This window comes from Parus major, chromosome 2 (assembly GCF_001522545.3).
Source record: "Parus major isolate Abel chromosome 2, Parus_major1.1, whole genome shotgun sequence".
NCBI classification, from domain to species: domain Eukaryota; kingdom Metazoa; phylum Chordata; class Aves; order Passeriformes; family Paridae; genus Parus; species Parus major.
Window position 1 is genome coordinate 99,075,221 of NC_031769.1, and position 26,302 is coordinate 99,101,522.

At 40.2% G+C, this 26,302-nt stretch overlaps 2 protein-coding genes across 7 annotated transcripts in view; one reads left to right on the forward strand and one right to left on the reverse strand.

Moving 5' to 3' along the window:
* Positions 1-6,428, forward strand: part of MPPE1 (metallophosphoesterase 1) — a 30,490-nt gene extending 24,062 nt beyond the window's left edge. For 3 of the 4 annotated variants that reach the window (XM_015617208.3, XM_019005575.2, XM_015617207.3), the window contains 6 exons: positions 431-511; positions 2,251-2,359; positions 3,231-3,302; positions 3,416-3,538; positions 4,337-4,477; positions 5,879-6,428. In XM_015617208.3, the coding sequence (XP_015472694.1) occupies positions 431-511; positions 2,251-2,359; positions 3,231-3,302; positions 3,416-3,538; positions 4,337-4,477; positions 5,879-6,061 (709 nt within the window). In that variant the 3' untranslated portion in view covers positions 6,062-6,428. The remainder of the gene's footprint in view (positions 1-430; positions 512-2,250; positions 2,360-3,230; positions 3,303-3,415; positions 3,539-4,336; positions 4,478-5,878) is intronic. The other variant, XM_015617209.3, reaches the window with a different exon arrangement.
* Positions 6,429-7,890: 1,462 nt separating this feature from the next.
* GNAL (G protein subunit alpha L) overlaps positions 7,891-26,302 on the reverse strand; it is a 181,031-nt gene continuing 162,619 nt past the window's right edge. For all 3 annotated transcript variants that reach the window (XM_015617204.3, XM_015617205.2, XM_033512206.1), the window contains 7 exons: positions 20,869-20,923; positions 18,441-18,514; positions 17,544-17,602; positions 17,179-17,299; positions 15,824-15,954; positions 13,778-13,845; positions 7,891-9,583 (listed from right to left, as the gene is read on the reverse strand). In XM_015617204.3, the coding sequence (XP_015472690.1) occupies positions 9,437-9,583; positions 13,778-13,845; positions 15,824-15,954; positions 17,179-17,299; positions 17,544-17,602; positions 18,441-18,514; positions 20,869-20,923 (655 nt within the window). In that variant the 3' untranslated portion in view covers positions 7,891-9,436. The remainder of the gene's footprint in view (positions 9,584-13,777; positions 13,846-15,823; positions 15,955-17,178; positions 17,300-17,543; positions 17,603-18,440; positions 18,515-20,868; positions 20,924-26,302) is intronic.

The following is a 26,302-nucleotide window of genomic DNA, read 5'->3' on the forward strand; positions in this document are numbered from 1 at the left end:
AACTTTTTGATCACGATCAAATTAGAAAGTGTCGTAATTTAGGGTAAGGCCTGTGCATAAAACAGGTTTATGGTTCTCCAACAATGTGAGGGTTGTTCAGAGCTGATCCTTCTGCACTGACATGGAATCCTTGAAGCTGCTTTTGCTTGTGTTGGGCCTCCTCCTCAGAAAGGCACCTGAGCATATTTCCACTCCCGTTAGCACAGGAGAGTTGAGTGTAAGTGCCCTCACTCTGCTGGTGCTTGCACTGATGGGAGGGGCTGGAGGACACAAGGGGTGACAGAGCATCCCTATGAATTTCCTAAATGATTGTGTGAGCTGGATAATGGAGCAGCAAGCTGCATGAATGGCCAGCAAACTAAAGCAGCTGTGTCAGATGAGTTCCAATGGCAATTTCTTACCTCAGCTGTATTTTTGCTCTGTGACACAGAATGACTACTTACAAGGTAAATCGATTTGAAAAGGTTTTCAACTTTACTTCAGGAAAGCTGATAACTCGAAAGGGAATAAAGTGAGTATAATTAATTTTTTCTAATAGTATGGGAATGCTTCACTTAGAGCCTTTTTTTTTTTTTTTTAATCACCTACCTTAGGATGTGATAAACCCCACTTTGTACAAACCTGGAGTTTGATATGGACGGGAAGCTATACATAGAGCTGTGTAAAGTATAACAATTTCCTTGTAAATGGAAAAGTACTGTGGAGTCAGAATCCATTTCTCTGGTGTGCCTTTATACTTCCTTACAGCTGGTAATAAGCCATGGCTGTAAACACAGCAGGATAAAGAAACGTGAAGCAGCCCCCTCTGTGTTTAAAAATTAGGAGTTTCATTAATTTTAATAACTTCTTTAGTCTGTAGAAACTTAACCCTTGTTAGAGGAACTGGTGAACACAGCAGTTGTGTGTGTGCAGTTTTTCCACAAGGTGGGGTAATAATGCTCAAGCTGGTTTTGGCTCAGAGCAGACCTCGGTGCACTTTGTTCTCACAGCTGCGTCTCCGTGGCTGCAGTTGTGTGCTGTGTGCCCCGTTACCTTCAGACACTGTGCAGGAACCTGATGAAGGAATGCAAAACTGGGTTTGTAGAAAGGTGTTTTAAGTCTCAGATTCAGGAAGGGAAGGCCCATTGCCACTCTGTGTTTGGCATGTGTGCCCTCGGGTTGTACTCACTTGTGGAAATGTGAGATTCAAAACCTACAGGTTTACACCGGTTCCCTTAATTAAGCACACGTTATAAATGTTTAATTAAAAATTCTGAACAGGTCTGGAAACGGTTGTGTCTATTTTAGGAAGATCTCTGAGCTTTGTGAATGCTCAGTATAAAGCTGTTGTTTATCATGGAGATGTGGGGTCCTCAAGATATGTATTTCAGTTGTTTAGAAAATAATTATTAAGGAAAATCTCCATGTTTCCTTTGCTAAAACAGCATAGCAGAATTCTTGCATGCAGTTTCAAATTGCATGTCTGGTATCCATTAACTGTAATGAGCTGCACTATTAATGAAATATTCCTAAAAAAACTATTTTACAACAAGTCTGTGGTATAAAAACAGGTTAATTTGCTAAAAGAGAATTAATTTTTGTTTTACTATTGGCTAGTATCTTTTAAGTGAAGGCATTCAGCTAATTTTTATCTTTTAAACAGACTGAATTGAACTGGCAATGTATCTCTAGCTGAACATGTGACTAAATGGGTATGAATCTTGTGGCAGAAGTTAAGTTGATTTGAAATCTACAGGGAAACCTTCTATTAAGAATAAAATCCTGTTTTGTGTGTCAAAGACCACAAAGTACAAAACTAAGCTTTTTCAGGGCAGTCACCCAAATGTAGTGCTGTTCTGCAGAAATCCAGTGTCTCAAATTCTGTCTCTGAGGTCTAAACTCTGTGGGGAGAGAAGCATGTTCTCCTTTCCCTCAGAATTTAGTTTGTGACTCGTTAGAAGTGATGAACTTCTAACTTTCTACTAGAATACAACTTAAGTATCCATTGAAAGATAAAATGTCTTGAAGTGTAAGCAGGAAGCATAAGCTACATTGTGCAACCTAATTAACAACTGTATCCAGGCACCAACCAGGAAGAGGCATGTCTGTGCTACAGATACTCAGAGGAGGATTTATAGCACATGATTTCAGGAGCTGTTACATTTTGCTGCTTTGTTGGGCTGTGTGAAACTTAGGAACACTTTGCATTTTATAAAATGAAGTTTACCTGTCCTCCCCACTTCTCTTTGCCCACCCCCTGGTATTTTCCAGCTTTGTCCTAGTGAACAGTGTAGCCATGGAGGGTGATGGCTGTGCTGTCTGCCGCACCTCAGAGGCAAAACTTGTGGCTCTTTCTCACAAACTGAATTGCTCCCAGCAGGTAAGAGATTATTAAAGATCTGATTACAGCTAGGGACTCCTCTGCCACAATGGGAATACTGATACTGTAGCATAGTCAGGATACTACCAGACTCTCCAGAAAAAAAATATCTGCTTCTAATTCACACTGCAACTTCTTAGCAAGTCTTTCTCCCCCTCATACCCCTCTTAACCGTGTTTACTTAACTATTAACAGTGTTGTTCTGCACTAATGGTGTCAACTTCCTTGTCAGTGCTGCCAGCAGAGTGTCATTTCCTCCATTCCAAGGAATGGCAGAAGTTCTGTAACCTTCCCTTTGACTCCGGATACACAATCCTGCATTTATATTTATGGATATTATTCTGTTTTATGGCCCTCAAGCATGTTCTTTTGGTTTCCTGATTCTATACAATCCTTTCCTCATAGCCTAGTAGTGTTTTAATTGTATTTTTTCATCATATCAAATTGCTCCTTGTATTTCCTTCCTCTTCCCTTTTTCATTGACTGGATGCACAGTAGGCAGCATGACTGACTGGGCTGGCAGTCAATCAGGAAACCAGCTCCCAATGGAAAACTTCACAGACTCTGTCTCCCTTGGGCTGCCCTCAAACTTCTTTGCCTTGTTGGTGCAGAGCTCCTGCTGCTGCTTTCTGCAGTCAGGAGTGCAGCTGTATTTACAGCATGTACAGAATGGGAGTTTCACCAGTCCACAGTAAAACTGTTACGAGTTCATACATGGGTATTCATGGAGTTCATACAATGCTAGTATTATCTGAAATAAACTGCTTAACAAAAAACCAAAGCCAACAACAACCTCACTCTCCCTAACCCCTTAAAACCTAGCTATTGTTTAATTACCTTCACCCCTTCTATGGCTTGATTTTGTTCACAGAAACCAAATAATTCCAACAAAAGATGCAGTGATGTGGAAAAGCTTCCAGCTTCAGAACCCATCCTTTTACAGGTGTGTTAGAGGTGGGGTGAAGCAACATACTGATGTGTTGTTTTTGTGGATTTATTAGTGTTCCAGGAAGGCTGGATCATTAACAACTTATCCTTGCTTTTAATTACTCCCAGCATTACCCTCTCTATCGGAAAAGTGATGCCGAATGCACTGGAGAAGATTCTGCTACTCCAGAGGAGAAAAACGTCCCCTTTAAAGAAAAGTATGATGTACTGTCTCAAGAGGCATCACAAAAGGTTTGATTTCCTGGGAACCTGAGTGGTGGTGGGTGGGTGAGAGGGGGGCATGAGTGTAGATATAAATAGATTAAAAAATTGTGGTAAGGCTGTTGGCTGAGACAGACAGAGCACAGCTGCTCCTGTCTAATGAAGCCGGGGAGAGGCTGCCTGTTAGAGATGCTCCCCTCAAGATCTTCACCATCATGGCCTTGGTCCTGCCAAGTTTCCCAGGTACAGCTAAGTCTTGGCACTTTTAAATCTGCTATGGTGCCATTACCTCCACTTCAGCTTTCTGTACTTTCTCTACGACACATATGGTATGAAGCCACAGTTTTCCAACACTTTGAAAGCATCACTTTTGCTGAATTAGTAACTACAAGAAAATTTAAAGTATTCCTTAAAAACTTACTAATCATTATTTCTTTCCTTCTGCATAAATATCTTCACTCACAGATTGCCAGTACAAGATTCTTCCTTGGACAAGAAAATAGCATTGCTTTACTAAACCTCAAGTTTTTCTCTTTGTGATGTCCACAGTATGCTGTTGCCTTTGTTCTTCTGATCTTTATGGAAAAGAAAAAAAGAAAAAAAGGAAAAAAAAGTCCAGTACTTGGGATCAGGGCCACATGGGTGTGATTGATATTGCAAGACCAACAGATTTCTTATTGGAAAACAGAAGTTTACAGAAAACACTTTGTAAGAATATGAGAACCGGCATAATTTCACTCTGTTCAAAGGAAAAAAAAAAGGGTTTTTAAGTTAAAATTCTTTTTTAGCTGTGACTTAATTTTTCTGCTTCACCATTTTGTGTTCTAGCTTCTATGGTGGTTTCAGCCCCGTTTGGTTCTCAGTGGGCACACTCACAGTGCTTGTGAAGTGCTGCATGCAGGGAAAATTCCAGAAATCAGCGTCCCATCATTCAGTTGGAGGAATAGAAACAATCCTAGTTTCATCATGGTAAGTTTTAATTTTTTTTTTTATTTTTGTCAGATAACTTTCATAGATAAATCAACATGGCAGTCAGCTATATTTTAAAACTGATTCTACCTGTAAAAACAAAAAATAATAAAAAAAAAATTGCCTACCCACCCAACCCACTCAGTACACTGCATCCACTTTATAAAGTACATCTGTGGGAGCCACATGTTCTGTGTGGTACAAAGCAATGCTGTTAAAGACCTAATTAGTATCTGGGTACATTTTCTTAGAAAGAGGGTGCACTGTAAACTATTGACTTGTAAAAATAATCAGTATTGTGCACTGAACAGTAGAAAGACCAGTTTGGCTTGGCTGATTTACCAACTACGAAAACAAGACTGTATCCACCTCGAATTTTGCACGGTGATCATGGTTTTCAAACGTGCTTTAATGCAGTGAAAGTGTTTGTGACGTGCCCACAGTCTGCCTCCTCATTGCCAGTTCACATTTTATACAGTGTGTTGGTTATGCTTGTGCAGGCAGTTCCAGTGCTCAGTATATCCTTAGAGGTAAATCAATTAGTTCCCCAGTTCAAAAATAAAACAGAACTCTTAGAAACTTGGAGTAAGAAGCAAAACCTACAATCTGTTTACAGAGTAGTCTGTGACTTGGAGGGGGAAATCTTTTATGTATGTTTTACTGCTGTTGAGTTTAGGCTTCTTAATACACAGATAACCCATATGTTTAAATTCATTTTATGCAACTGTTAATATTTGTTGTTGAAAGTAGTTCTGTTTATTCCACATTCCTGAGAGTAGCTGCCTTCAAACACACACACTCTGCACATGGCAGACAGTGCATCTTCACTGCAAAACAAGAGGTTGGCTAATTGAAGTTGCATCCTCTTCACTAGAGTTCTAACTCCTCAGCCTCGACCCGCTGTAAACTTTAATTTGAACTGCCAAGTCAAGCCAAAACCCAACAAAGTTCTTTGTTGTTGAAGTTCTTATTCCTAATTTGGATTAGCCAACGTGTGTTTTTGCAGCATGTACTGGGTAAGGAGGAGGGCTTGGGGGAGGAAGGGGCACATTCACAAAAGCCTAACTTTAGCCTGGGAAGGCTCCTTCCAGGTGGATTTACAGCAGCTAAAGTTAGGTTTCTCTTGAAGGCAAATCAGATGAGGAGCCCAGCTCTCTGTTTACGCTAGATGGGAAGATTGGCCTCTGGGCTAATGTTGGTGAATATTCCAGTTAGTGCCCAGCACCACAAGGTACAGACTCTTCAGCCCCCTGGAGAAGGCACTGGTACTAGGAAACTGGCCCCAACCCTTGCCACCCAACATAGGGATTTAGAAATTGGAGATTTGACAGCTGTGGTGTTCACTCCTGATTCAGAATCCACTGTAACACAGCAAAGTGACAGTCTTCATTTCTTTTCCAGGGCAGCATAACACCAACTGACTTCTCCCTCCAAAAATGCTTCCTTCCATTTGAGAGCAGAGTCTTCACTATCTACTGTGCAGCAGGTGCTCTGCTTGTGATCCTGGTACTAGCTCATGTTCAGCTTCTCACTCCACCGTTTTATTTTGCTCAGCGTTTAATCAGTAAGCATAAAGCAGTATGAAGAGCCAGACATCTGCATTCAGTCACTGAAATACCAAAGCTGAGAACAGTCAAACATCAGACTATATTCATGCCAGCAAATGACCTAATTTGATTGCTAGTCTGAAGGCAGGTTGCATTTACACATACCATAGAAGTCCTATACAGCTGATATGACTACTACAGGATAAATAATTAACTGAAATGAACGTTTCATGCTGTACAAAAATACTGTATTCGACAATCAAATGAGTCCTTTTCCTGCTATAATTTTTGTATCAAATATGTATATTAAAAGTGTAACTGTACATTATGTAAATCCTATAGCCTCATCACTAGTCTGCACTTGTGTCTTACCCTGGTGGAGGCTGAATCTTGCAAACTGGAAACGTTTCTCTGTTTTATTGCTGCATGGCCCTTCAAATGTCATACTTGTGTTTATTAGGGTCAGGCAGAATCTGGATGCATCAGCACTGAGAGATGCGGATTTCCGTAACCTTTTTAGGGTGTCGTGTGTAAGGGACTGTGGTTTGGGACAAGAAATATTCTGGTTCCTGACACAGTAAATTGTTAGCTGACTTATAATTTGTAGTTATCCATCTACCAGACAACAAGGGGAAGAAGCTCGAGGATCCAGTTTGCTGAGAAACACTTGAAAACTGCTTAAAAAAAAAATTAGGGTGACACCTCAAGCTGCTGCTTTCAAAAGATGTGCTATGATGAGCTTAAAAAGAGAGGGCCCTATTGCATCCCAGAGATCTGTGTGGTGAGGGGCCCTCCAGTTGCTGATCTCCTGCAAGAAGGAAGGTCAAATACAGCTGCAGTAACATTATCCTATGCCTCAGCCCTCAGTCTACTGCCAGGGATAGGAATGTGCCTTTTTTTACATTCCACAAGTTCTGTTGACTTTAGTGTAGTGTCACATTTTAAACTGCACTAGCTCCTCTGTGGGGAGGCAGAGGCCACCAGCTGTGCCACAAAGATAAAATCTGAGCTCAGTGTCTCCAGTGTGTGGGGGAAGGTGGGACAAACCTACTGCTGCTCTCCATCCACCCCAGGAAAAACAGAGGGACTACTTCACACCAGGACCAGTTTTCCTGCTGATATTCCTGCAGAGGTTGGGAGCTCTAACCTGAACTCCTGGACTGGGGCAAGTTTTTTAAAAAATTACTATCTTTTGCTATTCATTCTATTACTTTCTTTGGCATGAAAAATAAGAAAATTTTGGGAATTTTGTTTACTGTTTAGCTTATTCTGCCCAGCCTTTCACTTTTTGGGAAATATGACTAAATTGAACATACAGATTTCTGGGAAGAGAAAATGGTCATATTATAGTATCTAAAATGGGATTCTTTTAAATTCAAATGGAAACAAGTTCTCAACTGGACTGTGGTCTGATTTTAAAAATATGATTGACTGGGGTTTATAACTAATAACAAACATTAAAAAGTTAATAAAATGTGCCAGTGTGGGGACTGTGTTAGCTCTTCATGTCTCCCTAAATTTAAAATGAAGTGGGGAGGAATGGTCCGAAGTGTGGTAAAACATTCTATAAAGTAATGTAGTCTAACACTTCTCTAGGTTTCTGTTATTGCAACTGTAATTTTAGACATTTGTACAGGTTATCTTGGACACAGGAAAAGTATATAGTCACAGACATAAAACACCTATGTATAAAATATAAAGCAGTGTTATAGTTACTAAAAAGGACATGCCTTATTGCTACAGCAATTCTTGCTTTTTATATATTGTACTGTACCACAACTTGTTTTGAGAATGTCATTTGCATAAATTATTCAAGTTTGAGAAATATTCACACATTTTGATTCTACAATATTTAAAATAAAATAATTTTCTAATGTGTCTCTTTATTAAAAGAGAAATAAAAATGTCATCTTGTAATTCTCTTAGGCCAGACACAAGGGTTTATACACCTTTTTTTTTTTTCTTATCTTCTTTCTCGCTATTTAGTTGCACAATGAAAGCCGCTGTTGGTACAAAGATTGAAGAGCTCTATATAATGGTGCTTTACACATTCACAATCGGTCTGTGCAATTGTGAAGTTCTTTGAATGACCAAAGAATTACCAAACATATTTTCTAAATATAAAGGACAAAAAAAAAAGAAAAAAAAAAGAAAAAGAATTCCTTGTTTCTCATTAAAACAACACCAGGTTGCAATTTGGACACTTGAATGAATTCCAATGTTTTAAAGCTGAGACTTCAGAAGAGAAAAGGCATGTTTGCTGCAACATCCGGTGACTGTAATACCTTACTTGGAAAGGTAAGTGGTTAATTTGCATAATTTATAATTTTTATACTAAAGAGCATTTTTATATAAACCAGAAAAAAACCCCTAAACTCTACAGATAAAGTTCTTACCTCCAGTCACTGCTGCAGGTAAGGTTGACATCAAGCTGTACAGCGCAATCAAAAACATACTTACATCTTAGCTCATTTTACAGGTACAGCCATAATCAAGGCACAAAGATCTTCTACAAGTATTTTTCTTCAATAAAGTTGTACAAAATAATATTACATTTTACAGTCTGTACAATATAATAAACCAGCAGTAAAACAAAAAAATATATATAGGGAGAGGACTGTTGTCCAAGAATGATCAAAACTAAAAGGATCATTTGTGGACAGCACAAATAACATAAGTGAGGGTGGTAAATTTTCTGCCTAGATGCAACAGGCTGAAAAGTAGCTGTAATTCAAATGCCTGAGGTGTGCAGAGACACTTAGCTCCAAAACCCCAGAAAAATTGCTTTGTCTTCACTGTTCCTCTCATTATCTACTCTACTTCCTGTGCCAGTAACGGCTTAAAAGAGGAGGTCACTTTATCAGTTGACCTGCAACTCAGAAATGCTAAAAACTGTGACAGAGTAATAAATATTGTGGTGCTGCTACATTGTGTGTCTACTTCCTCAACAGTATTTAATAACCTGATACAAAGTGCATTAATCTTTTTTTCACCCATCAAGTACTCTTCAATGTCATGTTAAAAAGGATACCCACACAGAGGGATAGGTATGACTTCAGTGTCATCCAGCTGACATACCGGTCTGAACTGAGGTTAACCCGCTGGAAAAAATTTAGCGGGTCACGTTCAGTTTAAAAAAAACAAAACCTAAGGGAACAGAGGTAGCCAAAGGGCTTAGTGGAATGACGAAGAAGTGGCATGTCAAAATAAAGCACAAAAATAGTCCCAAAAAGCATGAAGGGAAAATAACCCAAACTTCCTTCAAATCAGCTTTAAGGTTAAACAATTCAAAGTAAACAAAGTGAAGAGACTGACATTTCTATAGTATATTCTTCCACCCTGTGTGGGGTAGTATCAAGAGAAAGAGTAAGGAGCAAAGAATTTAAAACCACAGGTTCCACGGTGATCCCCCTCACAAGAGTTCGTACTGGCGGAGGTGCATCCTCTGAATGATGTCTCGACAGTCGTTGAACACTCTGCGGATGTTTTCTGTGTCCACTGCACATGTGAAGTGTGGGTAGCAGTAATGCCGGCCGTCTCCACTCGCCGTACTTATCCTCTGTGGAAAGAGGGAGGCAAAAAAGAAAGGATCAGGTGCCATGCCATGAGAAATTTCACCTCTCAGCACTCTAAAGAGTTGCGGGGAACCAAGAACCCTGGGAAATCTGTATGCAGATCACTAAAAAAAGTAAACAAAAAGAAGGGAGAGCTGTGGTCTGGTCAGTCTGATTGACAAATTTGAAATGAAGATTACAAAACATTATGGATACTGTTACGGGGTCAGGACAGGAGTCCTTTGTGGGAGCCACCTCAGCTCCACAGGCTCTCACCATTTGCCATCACTGTGCAGCCAAATCTGTGCTGCTGACAGCTGTGCAGCCTGCCATGCAGCTGCCCCAGGAATTGTTTTCTCTTTTTTTGGTGCCATCATGTGGCAAATTCTTGAACTCTTGTTTTAAATCAGCAACACAAAACCAAAACCCTCTCAGTTATGGAGCCAGGAGTGACAGAGAACAGCATTCTACTGTTTCTGCTTCTTGTGTGAGGGCCCCTAAAATTACCTTCACTTAGAGCACCTATTAAGCCAGCTGAAGGCTTGGTATCATCATTATGCCCAAAATTTAGTGAAGTTATCACCAGAGAGGCTGAGTTCACTTAGAGTAATAAAGCATTGACAAATCCAGTAAATATCAGACCATATGCAATTACATTTTTTCAAGACTACAGCACAACTTTTTAGGTTCTAACTTGAAGCTCCAGCATCATTTTGCCCATGGTTTTCTTATTAAAATTCCCCAGGGTCTTAAAACATATTGAAAAAAAAAAATCTTAATTTTTGTTCTGTATTACTACAGGACTGACAAACAGAAATCCATTCTAGATCATTATTTTGCAAAATATAAATGAAATGTCATGAAAGCAGAAGCTCAGTTTTTAGGATAATAATTTTTATAACTATTTTCTAAATTTTATTGTAAATTACTCTGGCTAAACAACAAAAGACAGTGTTCTATCTCACACTGGCTACATTGTATATTTTTAACACAGGATTTATTTTACACGGTTTACACAGGTTTGACCTTTTCAATACCTGTGGCAACAGATATGCAAAACTATAGACATTTAGGAGCCATAATTTACGTCATTAGATCAACAAAAAATTGCACATTTTTTCCAGGTAATTTAGGTAATATTACACATTCAACACTGATTATACAGGGGTGTTCATACAGTCTAAAAATTATTTTCTTATCATGCTACTTTCAATATCTAGTTCAAGGCTTGCCCTCATGAAAAATACTGATAATTGTCTGCTTGTGTTTATCATGGACTGGTTTCACTCATGTCTATGGCAATAAGCTGCCCACAGGGTCCTGGTTACATACACAGCATGCCAAAGGATGTATTTTCAAAATATTTGGGGGCTTGTCTGTTTTTGTCACCTGACAGCTCTTGCAGTCCTCTCATTTGAAGATAAATGCAGAATTGTCACCCCAACTCGTAACTCACTTTGAATAGCAGTGTGTTACTTAGCACAAGTTCACAGGGGAAAAAAAAATCCCCTGGGACACTGATGAAAGAACATTTGCTTTCCAGGTGGGAATATTTCATACTGGCATCCCTACACTGCAGGGGTCAGGATGACATGTAAATTCAAGGAAGCCTGGTCTGTGTGTTTGAACAGCACCCAGATTCAGGTTTTCACCTCACAGATTCAGATTTTGTAAAAACCAGCAGGACAGGAACCAGAGGGACCATAGCACTGTTATAACTGGGGTCGCAGTGGGGATGTACTCAAACAAAACATCAGCAGCTGGAGAGCCCTGTGTGCAAAACACCAAAACAGGGCTGGGGAGCAGCCTCACCGAGGAGTGCATACACACACTGCCTCCAGGAAGAGTCTGGGAGGAGAAAGGATGTGCCTGAGCTGAAGAGAAGAGGATTTCCCACAAGACAGTTTTCCAGGACTGGGAGATGCCCTTGCCAGCCCAGCCCTGAGGTGCAGGCACTGGCTGGGCTTGGGCCCAGCCATCCCTCCCACGCTGCTCCCTGACTCAAATTGGATGGATTCCAGCCCTGCTGCCCAACGCTGAGGGGCCACAGCCCCCACACCAACCCTGAAACCATGAGCTGACATCTCTTGCCTTTCTAATCCTCCTATACTACTGCATAGCAATAGTTACTGGAAACATGGTCAATTTTAACCTCCTACTAAAATTCTTCAAATTACAGGCTTTAAATTTGCCACTACCATTCCTAGAGCCAGGCAGTTTTAAGGGGTGCAGCACCATGGTGGTGATTGTTATGCATCTCCATGGTTTACGCAAACCTGATATCACTAAAAAAATCACAATAAAGCACAATAAACACAGGTTTCTCTGAATCATTCCTGAAAATTAAACAGAGTGGGGCAAGGAAAATATCATAGACCAAGAAAATTGGGAAAGAAAGTATAAAGCAAAGCCAAAGCAGACACAGGTAGAAAATATAGGCCTTTTCTTCCTGGCACCTGGCTAATGCCATCTGATCCCTGCCAGTCTGTATTTCTCCCGTGGCCTTTATCACTCCCTCTCTGAAACCTCAGCCTTTTGTGCCTGACCCCATGGAACTGGAAGTGACTATTTCTACTTGGCATTCTCCCACCCCACCCTGTCCAGGCATGGCCACGTTACTCAGAGCACAAAGCCAGGAGACAGATGTGTTACAGAGGAGATGCTCTGCCAAACCTGCAGCAGTTGCAGGGAAATGAGGGAGAAGTTGCTCTGGCCCCATGCCTGGCAAGCCCCAAGGAGTGCCTGGCAGCTGGCAGGTGCTGGCCCCAGCACAAGAGCTGTGCCCCCAGCACCCACAGGAGTTTCTTACGTGGCTGCAGTGCCTACGCCCCCTCCCCGCTTCGTAGGTGGCCGCCTTCCGTAATGCCAGTGAGTCATGGCAGGTAAGGACCTCGCCCTTGATGTGTTTTTCTAAATCATGAAAATAGATAAAGGTAGGGAGTTTCACCCTAATTTCCCCATAACTCATCTCTCAGAGCTACTCTCCTTCCAGACTGGATATTGTCACCTGCTTGACAGGATTCCAGTGTTACCACAGGAGAGACCTGCCTTGAAGTGAGTTTTTTGGTAACTCTTACGTTAACACAGTGCAATCTGACATTTCTCCTCGGGATCCAGAAGGCTAAGGTGGCGACTGGAAGTCCCCAAAGTGTGAATACAGTTAATTGATTCTTTTTTGGTGTGTCAGCAGCTGTAAATCCTAACAATGCTTGTAAACACATCATGACTTCAAAATTCGTAATTTTAACAACTCAATTTGCTATCTCAAACACACACATATGGTTTCTACCAGTAGGGCATGACGGATGAGCTTTGGTTCTGGTCTCTGTTACTGCTCTGCACTGTGGGAACAACTCAGATTGAGTGAAGCCACAAGTGATACTGGATTAAACTCTCTGTTTCTGACAGCAGAGCTGGGCTGTGATTGTGTGACTGACTACTGCTTTCACCTTCAAAATGTAAACACCACCTCTTCACTTCCTCCATAGAGGAAACCTCAATTGCAAGAAAAATGTGACTAGACAAAGAAACTTTCTTATGATGGTTCAGCAGGGCCATGACACCAGTCCAAAGGTGAGGCAAACCTCCCAACTGGCATACCAGAAATCTTATTTAACCATAAAATCATAAAATAGGCCAGCCTTTTTTTTTTTTTTTTTTTTTTTTTTTTTTCTGCAGCAGCAACTCAACTCACTAGAGCACACACAATTGGACTGCTCAGCTCTGGAAACAGTGCCTATTTGTTTATGCATGGACTGTACATGTACATTCCAAGCACTAGCACTTCCTGTGTGACAGTTTGCATGGCAGGTGACTTCCTAAAAAATGGNTTTTTTTTTTTTTTTTTTTTTTTCCAATTCCTGCTGTCAGCTGACTACTTGAAGGACTCCTTGAAGGAATGCAGGATAGAAGTAAGAAAGCCTATTTGTTTATGCATGGACTGTACATGTACATTCCAAGCACTAGCACTTCCTGTGTGACAGTTTGCATGGCAGGTGACTTCCTAAAAAATGGGCATAAAAATGTGCAGCACTGAGGAAGGCTCTGCAAGACAGGCAGCTGAAAAGAATTAGGGAATTGCCAGACGTTGTCCTCTCCTTCTAGCTTTCTGCAGAACCCCATCAGTTTTCCCTAAATAAACTATGCCATCTGTCAGTATTTCCTATGATAGAATCACACATAAGATGAAAATTACTCACTAAAAACTCATCCCGGATGAAGAACTTGGCTCTTGTGACTTTGGGGTCTTCTCCTGCATCTGGTATTGCTGTTTAATTAAAAACAAATGACATCAGAAACACAAAAACCAAAAAATCATCTATTTGTAACAAAAGATTTAATAAGGAGGAAGTAGCCGTTCAGTACAGAAATTGAAATGTTAAATACTAGAGGAGATTCCCAGTAGGGAATTCTAAAATGAAGAGTACTGTAAAACCTGACTATGCATATAACATATTTTAGGAACCTGAAAATTGCTGAATTCATTGCAACAATGTCATTGGTCATATCACAAAAAGGCTTACTCACATCCACAAGTTTGTTCATATAGATATAAAACAAGTGGGAGTTAGGGTTTAGCTTTTATCAGAAAAGATGACTAGAAAAAGCAGCTGAGCTGTTCAGTTTCTGCAGCAGAACAGCGTCTCCGGAAAAAAGCTTCTGCAGGCAGGGACGTGTGTTTAAAAATTGTTAGTTCAAGATTACACTTGTAAAAAATCATAGCATTGAAATGCTTTTATATATATATATATATATATATAAAAATGTATTTTATTTCTGGGCCCCAATTCAGCAGAATCCTTCAGCTATATTGTCCATCAAGGAGTCTTGGATTAAATTCTTGTTGAGCAGGAAACTTGTTGGTCAGTATTAACTGTTTGTTGGCAGATCAAGCTGTCACTAAGGCCACACAATGACTATTTATTCTCAGTGTAAAACAACAATGTAGTGAAGAGATAACCTATTTATTTCCTTTCAGTGTTATCTCTCTCTAGGATACCAAAATCAGATGCTTATAAACATACTATTGTTTAGGGCAGAATTTATCATAATATGGAAATGTATTTTTTTTCCATAGTGCTGGGGGTAAAAATAGAGCAGCAGCACAATCAACAGCATATTGGAATTCAGTGCTGCCCTTAAATAATGTCAGCTGAAAATGAAGAATAAGTGAACAACTACAGGTTAAAAATAGAGAACTGCTTCATGTGTGAATATTCTGGAGCACTTTAGATACCCACTGTGAAATCCCTCTGAGAAATATCAAATGCTACTTTCTTCTGACAATTGGCTTATTCTAAAAAAATGCTGAAAATGCACTCAAATTCTGTCTATGTGGTGTATGTTTAAGAAGGGGAAATTTGGTTGATGGAGATAAGATTTCTTCAGAAAGCCTTTAGCATTATAAAACAGATGCCAGATCAACTCAGATTTTAGGACAGTTCATTTATCCTCTCTGCACCTGAAACTCAGAATCACACTCATGAAGTTCCAGACCTCGATGAAGGCTGGAAATTGCTCATCACCATCTTCACCTCTGCAACCAAGGCTGTTGGTGGTGGTTGGTGGCGAATGAAAGCCTTTTCCATCAGGTGGCTTCAAGCACCATGCCAGGGACATCACGCAGGTAAGGCAGTGATGAGTGGTCACCACTTTTGCTAGACAGACCTGAGACCTTTGGGGAGCTCTCTGCCTGATATACACCTGGCATAATATCAGTTTACCTCTGCAAAATATTACTGTGGTCCAGGAACTGTTGCATTTCTTGAAGATAAGAAACTGGTTGCTCTATCACCACAGCTCTCTTCCTATCTAGTGTTGTGGCTTTCCTCCATTTAAGTTTTCTTACTGGTCTGCTGGGCTTCCCATCAGTATTTCAAAAACTGAAATTTACAGTGTTGGAGGATGCAGAATGGCTGCAAAATAAATCTCATGAATCCCCAACAAAGTTCATCTTTGTGGGAGGCCCAGGCAGCAGCCTCTAGGAAGGGGGAAGACTTGTGGCTGCTTTGCTCTTCTGGGGCTGGTGGTTGCTCCCAAAAGGGGAGGGCAGGTGCTGTGGAGTCGGAACCCCTTCAGGCCCTACCCACACCAGGGTGCTTGTGAGTTACCTGACCAGCAGCTCATGTCAAGGAACAGAGTGTGCTTGTGAATGTGTGTGTGAGAGACAGACAGCGAGACAGAGAGAAGAGCTATGGGCTGGGCCATGCCAGCAGGTCCGATCCCAGCACAGGGAAAAACCTTACCATCCTCAGGTACAGTATAATGCGCGTATTCAGGAAAGTAATCTTCAATTTTTGATTTCCCTGCCAAGACTTTTTCAGCCAGCATGTCCTGTTTATTCAAGAATAAGATGATAGAAATGGTCCGTAACCACCTGTCAAAAACAAACCAAGTGTTTGTGTTATCTCTGACATGTTAATCAACCAAAACATATCACATTGATAGAAAATTTACTGGCTATCCCTGTGTGGACAGAGTGTGAAATAGTGTACAACATGCTTCAACAGGAAAAAAAAAAAAAGATGACCTAAATGATTGTTTTGATTGGTCTGCACCTGTGCTGGTGGGTATATTTCTAGAGTCAGTAAATACATTTATAAAAACTGCAGTGGACATTGCTAAAAAACAGTTTTCAAAATTGTTTTCTAAATTTTCTTTTAGATATCAAATTGAGAAACTGATGACATTTTCTAGAAGCACCACAGCTCACAACCGGACACTACTGTCTGTTTTATTTGGTTGTGATAAAGAAAAAAAACACCCCCAAAAAACCTAGAAAGCTTCTATGCTTCCTTCCCTCAGACTGCTCTAAGCTGCTGTTCATCCACAGAGATATCTCATCTTTTAGGGTGGCCTGTATGACACCTGATGAATGGAAAGAAAATAGTGTCTCTTTTCTTTCCCAATTAATCCATCACTGTGACAATGTGCCTTGGGATGTGCAGTTAATATTCTCCCTTCACTCTGTCTTCAATCACTTCTCAGTGCAGAGCATCCTCACAGGTATGTGCTGACAAGTTCATCACCATATTTTGCACATTGTTTTTACTTGTTCTCCACCAGAAGCCCACTTGGGTTGCTGTTTGGTTATGTACCTATGATTTCCAGGCACTGTGGCAGCATGGCAATTTGATGGCAGTTCAAGTTAGGTTAGGTCTGAAGCATCATCCCCTCAAGGCAGAGGCACCCTGTGCTCTCAGAGATGACCTTCACGAGAGCAGCTGCTCACATAAGGAATAAGCACAGCAAGCTGCTCCTGCTGCTGTGTTTGAGATCAAATGTTCCTTGGAGAACTCAGCCAACCAGCAGAGGGTCTCCCCTGCCTCCCTTGCAGCAGCCAGCCTGGGGGGCTTGCCCTTTCCAAGCTGTTCCCATGCCCTGAATCATTCTGGCAGGAGGTGAAACGCCATGTGCACTGTCCCTTTGCCATGGTCCCTACCAGGGAAGGGTGTCACCATGGGGACACTCTGAGACCTGGCCCAACCTGGGTATTTTCTGAAGAAACAATTTGAGCCTATAGCAAGAGGCATCCTATTTTAAAAGGAGTTGAACTGTAATTAAACTGGGGAGGATGGGTAGGAAATGAGGTTTGTTTTACCTATTATTCCAGATGCTTTTGAAAAGGTCCAGGGATTCCCGTAGTCTGTTTGTGTTGTTGTCTTCCCTTATTACCATGTTGTAGCTGCTGCAAGCCACAACGAAGATGATAGCTGTGACATCTGGGCAGAACACACAAAAGAAAGAAAGAAAGAAAGGAGAGAGAATAGAACATCTCTGTTATCCCAGCACATACTCCTCAGGGTAACAGTGCTATTATTCACCAATCAGCCAAAAACAGCAGAAAAAAGTTATCTGTAACACTGGACTACTGTACTAGTGAGGTACTGGGTGTGGATATGAACACTAAACTGCTCACATCTCAGGGATTAAGTTCAAAATAAAACACAGAATATTTTAACTTACCATTAAAGCATTGGATCCATTTTCTTCTCTCATCTCTCTGGCCACCTACATCAAACATGCTGTTAAAAAGCCATAGGATGTTATATCACTTATGTGCACTAGGGAAAAGTCACACGAAGCATGCACAGCACGAGGGTTCAGTTTAAGAATCTGACAACCCCAAGGACAGGGGCAGTAAAGTATTGCCTGAAGAGGAGAGAGATCTGCTGATGCTGCGCTGCAGGTCGGAGACAGCTGCACTGCTCCACCTGCCCTGCTCTGCCAGGAAAAGGCTAGCGAAACCATAAAATGAGAAATACACTCTTCAAGGACAAGTGTTGGCCTTTCCAGTCCATAGCAGTGCATATGTCATGTAATACCACAAACAAGTACAGGTTTCAGGATATTTTGAAGGGTGGTGGGGAGAGGGCATCTCTGTATGGAGGAGGACAAGAGGCAGCTTGGCCCTGGCAGCACCGCCACCTTTCTGGGCAAGAACTGGAGAGAAAAGCCAGTCTGACTGTGGATGTTTTACAGATACAGCAAAAAACTTTGACAAACACAGGCTTGCAGCCCTGTGGAAGAAGGGAGGATTGCCACTGACTTTTGTGAGCTCTCATCCCCAAAGGTATTTTATAATTTTACAGTGCTATACCAATGCACCAGTTTTTTAAGCAGCCACACACAACCCTACTATAGAACACTGCTAATATACATAACTAATGAAAGCTCTTTTTGCAAAGTATGAGGTAATTTTACTAGAATCTCTGGAAAGAGAGCTAAAAAGCCAAATCAAACAACTAAAAACCACCCACCCCCACCCTAAACCTGCTATACCATGCATACATGAGCACAGGCATCTGAACGAAGCTGTTAAAAATGAGTATGATATTCATAAATCATTACTAATGGACTTACTGGAAATTTACTTTATCTACTTGAAATCTTGTTTCAAAAATCCCTGATGTCAACACTCTGCATCTTAGTAGGTCCTGGAAATAAGAACAAAGCTGATTAGTAAGGCTTTTTTCTAACCTAATTTTGTTTTTAAAAGCTTGGAATATTATTTTCCATGAACAACCTTAAATGTTTTATTTAATGAAAGTTCAATCAGACTTGTTGGTAAATCGGCATTCGTCTGTGCTGACATGGTAGATAAACTTGATTATGATCACTGCATTTGGTTTGTGCACTCAGAATGCAGGAGACCCCATCTATGTTCTCCTTTCAGCCCACCTGGTCCTGATGGTCACACACAGTGGTATGTGATGACAATAATGAAATCTGAAGTTACATAAAACTAAGAAAAATGTTATTCATGTTGTAAAGTCAAGTATTCAAATATTAGAAAACTCCAGATTTACAGTTGCCCAGGCAACCTTAACTCTGCCCCCTTTTGTACTGAATGAGACAGGAACCCTATCGAAATAATAGCTTATGACTGAGTAATTAAAGCTCTGTTACAGAGCACAAGGGAACAGAATTTAGGTCGTGCAGAAATATGGAATTGCTTTCCTATTTTTTAAACCAGCAATACTTTACAACTTAACCAACTCTCCTTTAATAATTAAAAAATAGTAATTTTCTCAATTCTCAAGGGGACTAGGCAAAAGCAATTTATGATGCCCCACTCCTGGATGGAAGGAGGCAGCCAGTAATGCAGAGTGCAAGCACACCTTGTCTTTTTTCCCTACCGCACCGTATACCGCTTCTGGTAGCCAAGGCAAACCTTGGCTGCTTTGACAGCTGCATGCACTCGGCTCAAGGCCACTTATTTAATACTTTTAGTTATTTTATACGTTACTGTCATTTTCTGTCACTTGCTGACATTGTTATGGTGCAAAAAAAACCACACCCAAAAACCAGAAAGCAAAAGAAGAGAAGAAATAAGTGATTTTTACCAGTTAATTTGGCAAGGGCAGCTGATACAGTGTAACACAATGAAAACAAAAGCAAAAGAGAATCCCCCCCTCAGAACAAAAGTTTTCCACCTGCTAAATACCAAGGGTTTTTTCTGATCTTTCAAGACACTTTTCCCCAAGGGAAATATTGGGAAAAATTTCTAGGTGGTGAAACACTACTTCAGGTAGAGAAGGGCTTTCCAGGAATAAACAGGCCAACACTAACATACATAATGAAAGCAAAAATGAGACTTTTCTTCACTGACTTCTATCTCCAGATGGGTGATCTCGACACTAAAACCATGAGGTCTAAATGGAGCAAATTGCTTTGGTCTGAAAATGTCTTGAGTGCTTGAATAATTGATCCTATATTGGGTCGACTATAGGACATGCTTGTGGTTATGGACCTAAACTAGGTCTGAAGGAACAGGTTCTTCTCTGTATGCTTCCTTGGGTGAACTCTAGCAAGTCACCTAATTTCCCTGAATTTCACTCCCTGATTGCACAGTGAGATTTTAAAAGCATCCATTCACTTGTTATTTGCCTTGCATGGTTAGACTGAATTATCCAGTGCAGGGATTCTCTTCTGCCACTTGTATTTGGAGTTTATGACGTGGCCTGTAATCTTGGCTGAGACTGCTAAATGACAGTGGGATAGCAGCACTGAAAAATAACAACTTCAGAATATTTGCTGAAGAGATGGCAAAGGAAAGCACACAGCCTGAGCTCAGGGAAGGCAGCTGAAGCCAGGCAACATGGTGAAACCCCTCCTTACTTCAAGGCTGCACCAGTTCAGCCTTAACAGGAATGTGTTTGTCATTTAAAGCACTCCATCAAGAGGTATCACAGCATCTGGGAAAAAAATGTACTTCTTGCAAAGAAGGCTTACACAGAAACTCTGCCACCCGCAGGAGATGGGCACAGACTGCAAAGAAGGAAATTGCAGGCCCGCAGAGAAGTTTGCAAGTTCTGCTGCTGCCACTGCTGCTCTCCCCTGAACCTGGACACCTTATCCACTGCAAGCTTTTGCCAATGAGGGACCCTTCTGATAGACATGGGAAGTCTCCCTCTGGGATCACCTCCACCATTGAAATAAAGCATTGCTTCTCTGTAGAAAAGGCTGGTGAGGGAAACCATAACTTTTACATTTATGCTTCCTATTCTTTTTTCCATTCACCTTTCTTTTGTGGGACACAGAAAGGGAAGCAAGAAGATAAAACTGATGTATTACAGCAATCACTGACCTGGTTGTCATGACAGTAAAGAACAAGTCTGCACCACCAAAATGCCTCTTCTTTAATATCCATTACTCAAACTGCTAGACCATATTTTGCTATTCTGCCATATGCCCTATTTCAGCTGCAGTAGGGACTAAAATAAATTACACAGAAAATCCAGATGAACGTCAGTCTTGGTTCAGACCCTGCCCCATTACTTTTACTAACCTGATCTGTGGGTGTGTAGTCATCCATGCTGACGCTGTCAATTCTTTCCAAAAAGCTAGAAGAAAAATAAACACGCACTTAGATATATAAAATACTGTCTAGTAGAAGACATTTCACCACCTTTTCTAGTTTACACTCCTGCTGAGATGCAAAACACAACTTGAATAGTGAAGTTAGGAACCTGATTATTTCCTTATATTGCTCAAGGTTACATTTTATAAGCCAAAAAAACATTTTACCCAGACTTTGTTTCAATACAGCACTTTCAAAGTTACCATTCTGCACTATTCACAAGTGGTTCAAAATGCAGTTAAAATGTTACAATTTTGTGAGGTCCACTAAAAAATACTACAACTAACCACACATCATAACATCATATGGTTGTTGAGACTTAAAAAAGATTTTGGGATTTAATACAGAAAATGTGGTGAAGGGGTGTTTTTATTTAGCATAATGCTGATCAAATATAATTTTATGTTATTTATGGTCTCAGTAACTTCAGCAGAAATGCTTGTTGGTATATACAAAAAGTTTTGGACTGACTTCATGTCCTCCAACACTGCAATTAAAGCACAAAAAGTGGAGGTTAATGCATTCTGGTTCTTTATGTCACCAAAACTCAGAGACACGCACAGACTGAAAGAAAGAGCTGCAGGGAATTACAAGAGAAAAGAGAACCAGAAAACCAGGGGGAAACTACATTCTATGATTATTTAAACGTTTTTTCAAGCTTTAATTCTTTCCTAATATGTGTTAGAATAGCAGCACTTAAAATACAGGGAGGACATAAAAATGTAATTTTATAACTATTGCAAAAACAGACAGGTTCTACTCTCTCACTTCCACCCATTCCTTAGATCTCCTGTGAGCCCAGCTGGCTCACTTTCCTCAGACTGCCTGTATGACTTGGAAGCTTTCTTGAATTTCTACATTGTTATTTGGTATTTGGCAGTGAATATCCCATTGGCTGACACATCCCACTACAATATTATCAAGATTTCTTTATCAAAAGGCAAGTTTTCCCCAATTTTACTTGAGTGTGCACATGAAATATATGTCCCACTTAATTGCAGTGGGAAAGAAAGAAAAAAACAGTGAACTCTTGACTTAAAATGTAACTCACTGCTAACACAGGGGTCACACACACTGGCTAGTTGAAAAAATAGCCCCCTAAAAGCTGTTTGTAATTCTCATAGCAGTTTCCCACGGATATGAACTGAAAGGAAAAGAAAATACACTGCATATGTATTTACTTATAATATTTTTCCTTTTTGAACCTCCATTGTTGTAGCAGGAAAACAAAATGCAGTATCTACAGTTAGAATATCCAGCATTTCTTTCTGGATGATCACGGTGTGATGGCTAAGCACAGGGTTTTAAAAAAAAAAAATCATTGTTTAGCATAACCCAATAGATGCCTGTTAGCAAAACTATATAGAAGAAACTCCGAAGAAAAAGGATCTTTTCACAAATCCTCCTTCCTTGCCAAAAGCCCTATATAGGCATTTATGTAAGGATATAAGAGTACATTTGTACAGTCAGCTACAGGCACCATGGGAAAACAGTTGTATTCAGGATGAACCTTTTGGTCAGACGATTTTTATCACCTTGACAGAGCAAAGTTTAACTTCAGCTATCCCTGGAGCAGAGAGATGCATTTTGAAGTGACACTCCTCTTACTGAGAGAACTCTCACTTCATGCTTGCAGCACAGAACATGAAAAGGGAAGGCAAAAAAGCCCAAAGCAAAAATGCCTCCAGGCTGAAATGTCCTGATCTGAGTAATTTTCCTTAACATGGCTGTTCATCAAAGTCTGTTCCAAAGTACAGACTATGGCTGACACAGAAAGGGATCTTCTTAAGAGTGTGGACTGAAGTCAGTGCTTGTGCACAAATATAACTCCATCACAAACCTTACAAGACAGCGTGAATTGGCTTTATTTGCAGAAACACATCTTGTGAAGTTGGTGTATAAATCAGAGACAATACATCTTTGTCTCCACAATACCAGGACCATTTTGGCAGAATTTATCCAAAATAGTTCAACACAGAATTAAGTGCTAACTTGCATCTTTCTCACCTATACAACAAGTACTTAAGGAAGGTTTTTGCACGTTTCAGAAAGGAAAATTATGATAAGGAACAGAGGAGTGAGGAGTAATGCAGTCATGTTATGCACAATCGATGGCAGGTTGGGAAAGAGTTTGTATGTCCTACCTATGAGCTGAAGTCATCTTCCACTTCCTCCCAGCAGAAAGACCAGTTTTGAATACCCTACACTGCAACACCACAGCTAAGAGAGAGCCAGCTCTGACAAATACCATGTGCTTGAAAAAGATCATTTGACACAGCAGCTGTACCATTTTATGCTCGTAAGGTTGCTGTCTGCATGTAAGCTGCATTAAAATAAATACAATGATTTACAAGGTTTTATCTGCCACCTTGCTGTAACAAGCTGGAAAGCAAACAATAGAATTCAATAAATCCACATGCAGCTACTATTAGGATTGGGATAAATTTTGTAGCTCTATAGGAAATTAACCTTTCCAGTGTGTGATGGACAGGCTTCCTAAGATTTCTTCTGCAATGACATTGTTAAGTGTGCAATGAGATTTCTAAGACAGTGAAACACAGACAGCTATACTCCTACCTTTTCAAAAGAAAATCAGCTCTTGAATAGCCTTTATATGAACTCCTTACTTGGCTAATTAGCACAGCATCAAAAAATAGTCCTGACAGGCATACTGGGTACAAGAAATGGAATCCAGATGAGATAAGGAGTCAGTACTGCCTCATTTCTAAACACACTAACTTCATTCTCATTGCCATATTAAAATGGAAAAACTGGAATTACTTTTCTAAACTGCTTTCTAGAGAATGTTAACTTCACTTAATCCTAATTGTCTTGATTAATTATGTCCTGACAAAATATAGATTATTTTATACACATATATATATATATTTACAGATCAGCAAATTTTGAATTTACATGATGGAAATTTTCATTTAAAGAGCTTAAATTACAAAAAAAAATCTCACAACTGTGGCAATGCTGATGTCCCAACTCAAAGAATCAGTGTGAGGAAAACATAACAACAGAAGAAGGAATAAAAATGGACAACAAGTATCACTTACTATCTTTTTAGATCAAGGGGTTTTGTGTTGTTGCTGTTATTGTTTTTGCCCCCGGTCAGGGATGTAATTATTTTCACAGAATCGTGCCTTTTTACAATACTGATAGCCCTTCTATTAATGTAGGTTCTACAGAAACCCATACACAGGATTTATGTTAGTTCAGCAGCGGCTGTTTTGTATGCATGTACCGTGAACTTCAAAATTCACACATTCAATTCAACAGTAAATAAACAATAACATGATACAGTATTTACACTTCTATTTCACAATTGTGGTTTTACTTATAAAGGATTCAGTCAGATAAGCAGGATGACATTTATGTTCTTTTAAATTTTACATAGGGTGTTTTATATTTCTTTACATGGAATAACAAAAACTACCCTTTTCTTAAGCAATTAATTAGGCAAGGTATTGGAAGGAAAGTCTCTTCTGCTCTGTTCGGAAATGCAGTGGTTTGGTTTAGCAACAAATTAAAGCAAACTAAAATGGACTGATAAAGTTAAAAAAAATCATGAGGTACTGACATTATTATATCTATTATTAAGCTGATCGGTAGTTTTATAAATATCTTCAGTGAGTTTCCTAGGAAACTCAGCTGACACTTGGTTTGACAAGCAATCTCTAAATTTTATATTATGCAAGCTGTGAACACAAAAGTACAGGTTTTAGATGTGCCTGCCAGTGCATGTGGGAACTATCAATAAGCATTATTCTCTTTAAAAACCATGGCAATTTGAGCAGCAGTAGCGGCTATATAAGAATTTCTGAAAAAAAGGATTCATAAATGCACAAATAAAGAGGAGGCAATCATACATGAAAATCCTTTTCTCACTGAATAAATCACTACATGTGTAGGTATTCTGACTTCATAAACAAAATGACAATTAAAAGAAAAATCGTGTCTTGAGAATAAGACATGTTAGACAAAAAACCCATGCTATGTAAGTGTACTTTGACATTCAAAGAATTGGAAAGATGAAGTGCTAAATCACAAATCAATACAACAAACTAGACATTTTAACAACTCTTGATCTACTTCAACCATTTTTATGCTCTCACCTGAACATTTCAATGGCCTTATCTAAAAAAAAAAAATTCCCACAGATAACAAGAAATCAGACCCATTCAAAATACTTGTCTCTTTAAAAGGAGAAAGTATTGTGGCAGATCTTTAAGGTTTTAAGTTCTCATAGTGAAGAATCTCAAAACTATCTTCAAGTCAGTTGTGGGGTCAGCAAACTTTTACAGTTTGGATGGACCATTAAGAGCTTTGTGAACAGCTCAGCTGGGCTCAAATATATATATGTGTATGGATATGGAACCATCCAGCATCCACCAGGACTTTTCATTCCACTCTCCTTGGATATGAAATCTCAGGTGAGGGAGATAACTTCCCAAGAAAAACACATACCCCAAGTCTCTAGGGAGGTGAAATGGAAAATACTTTTTTTTTTTTTTTTTTTTAGTTTCTGCTGCAGTTCTCAGGGCCAACATCAATATTGTACTTTCCCCCACCTTTCCCCCCAAAACATTTATTTATAATCAGCTAAGCCATTCTAATCCTGTTAATTCTTCCTGCAACATTGGAAACAGGATACTGTGCATTTCTGTTTTTGAGAATACCTGAATACCTTAGGCTCTAAGGTTGGGCTTCAAGCAAACTCACACTATTCTGATAAATTTCTAGGTAAGTGAGAAAGACATAATGAAAACAGCCTCCAGAAAAATTCTAACCCCTAAAGGATTCATTTTCCCAAGTCATTTGCTGAAAATATCAGCAAGAAATCCCTCAGAAGGCTTGGCAAAATTTAGCGGCTAAGGATTTTCCTGCCAAATTTAAATCATCACTGTATTTTAAATACAGCTTCCATGTGCTAGAGGAGTACTCCCCTTCTGTCCCTCCACACCATTCTGCAGCCATTTCCCACCAGGAGCCAGAAGGCATTCGAGGGCACAGCGGGGCAGAAGGAGAGGGAGATCCAGACCTGTTTGGGGTCCACCCTGGCTCACGGGTGCTGTGTCCCATTTTTGAAGCACCACTTGCCGCTTACGGAACAGAACACCCAAATCAGACCCCCGGGTACTAAGGATGCTGCTGGAACAGAGCGCCGCCTCCAGCAGGGTTGGGAACAGCAGTGATCGCTGATGTGCTTGTCACACGGGCTTGGCAGCCGCTCCGTGCCCTGTGTACTCCCGGCTGTACGAAGGCTCTGCTCCATCGCCACCCCGCTCCCTCCAGCCGCGGTGACACGGGCGGTGGCTGAGAGCCGGGAGGGGGCGCTCTCTGCCCAGTTCCTTTC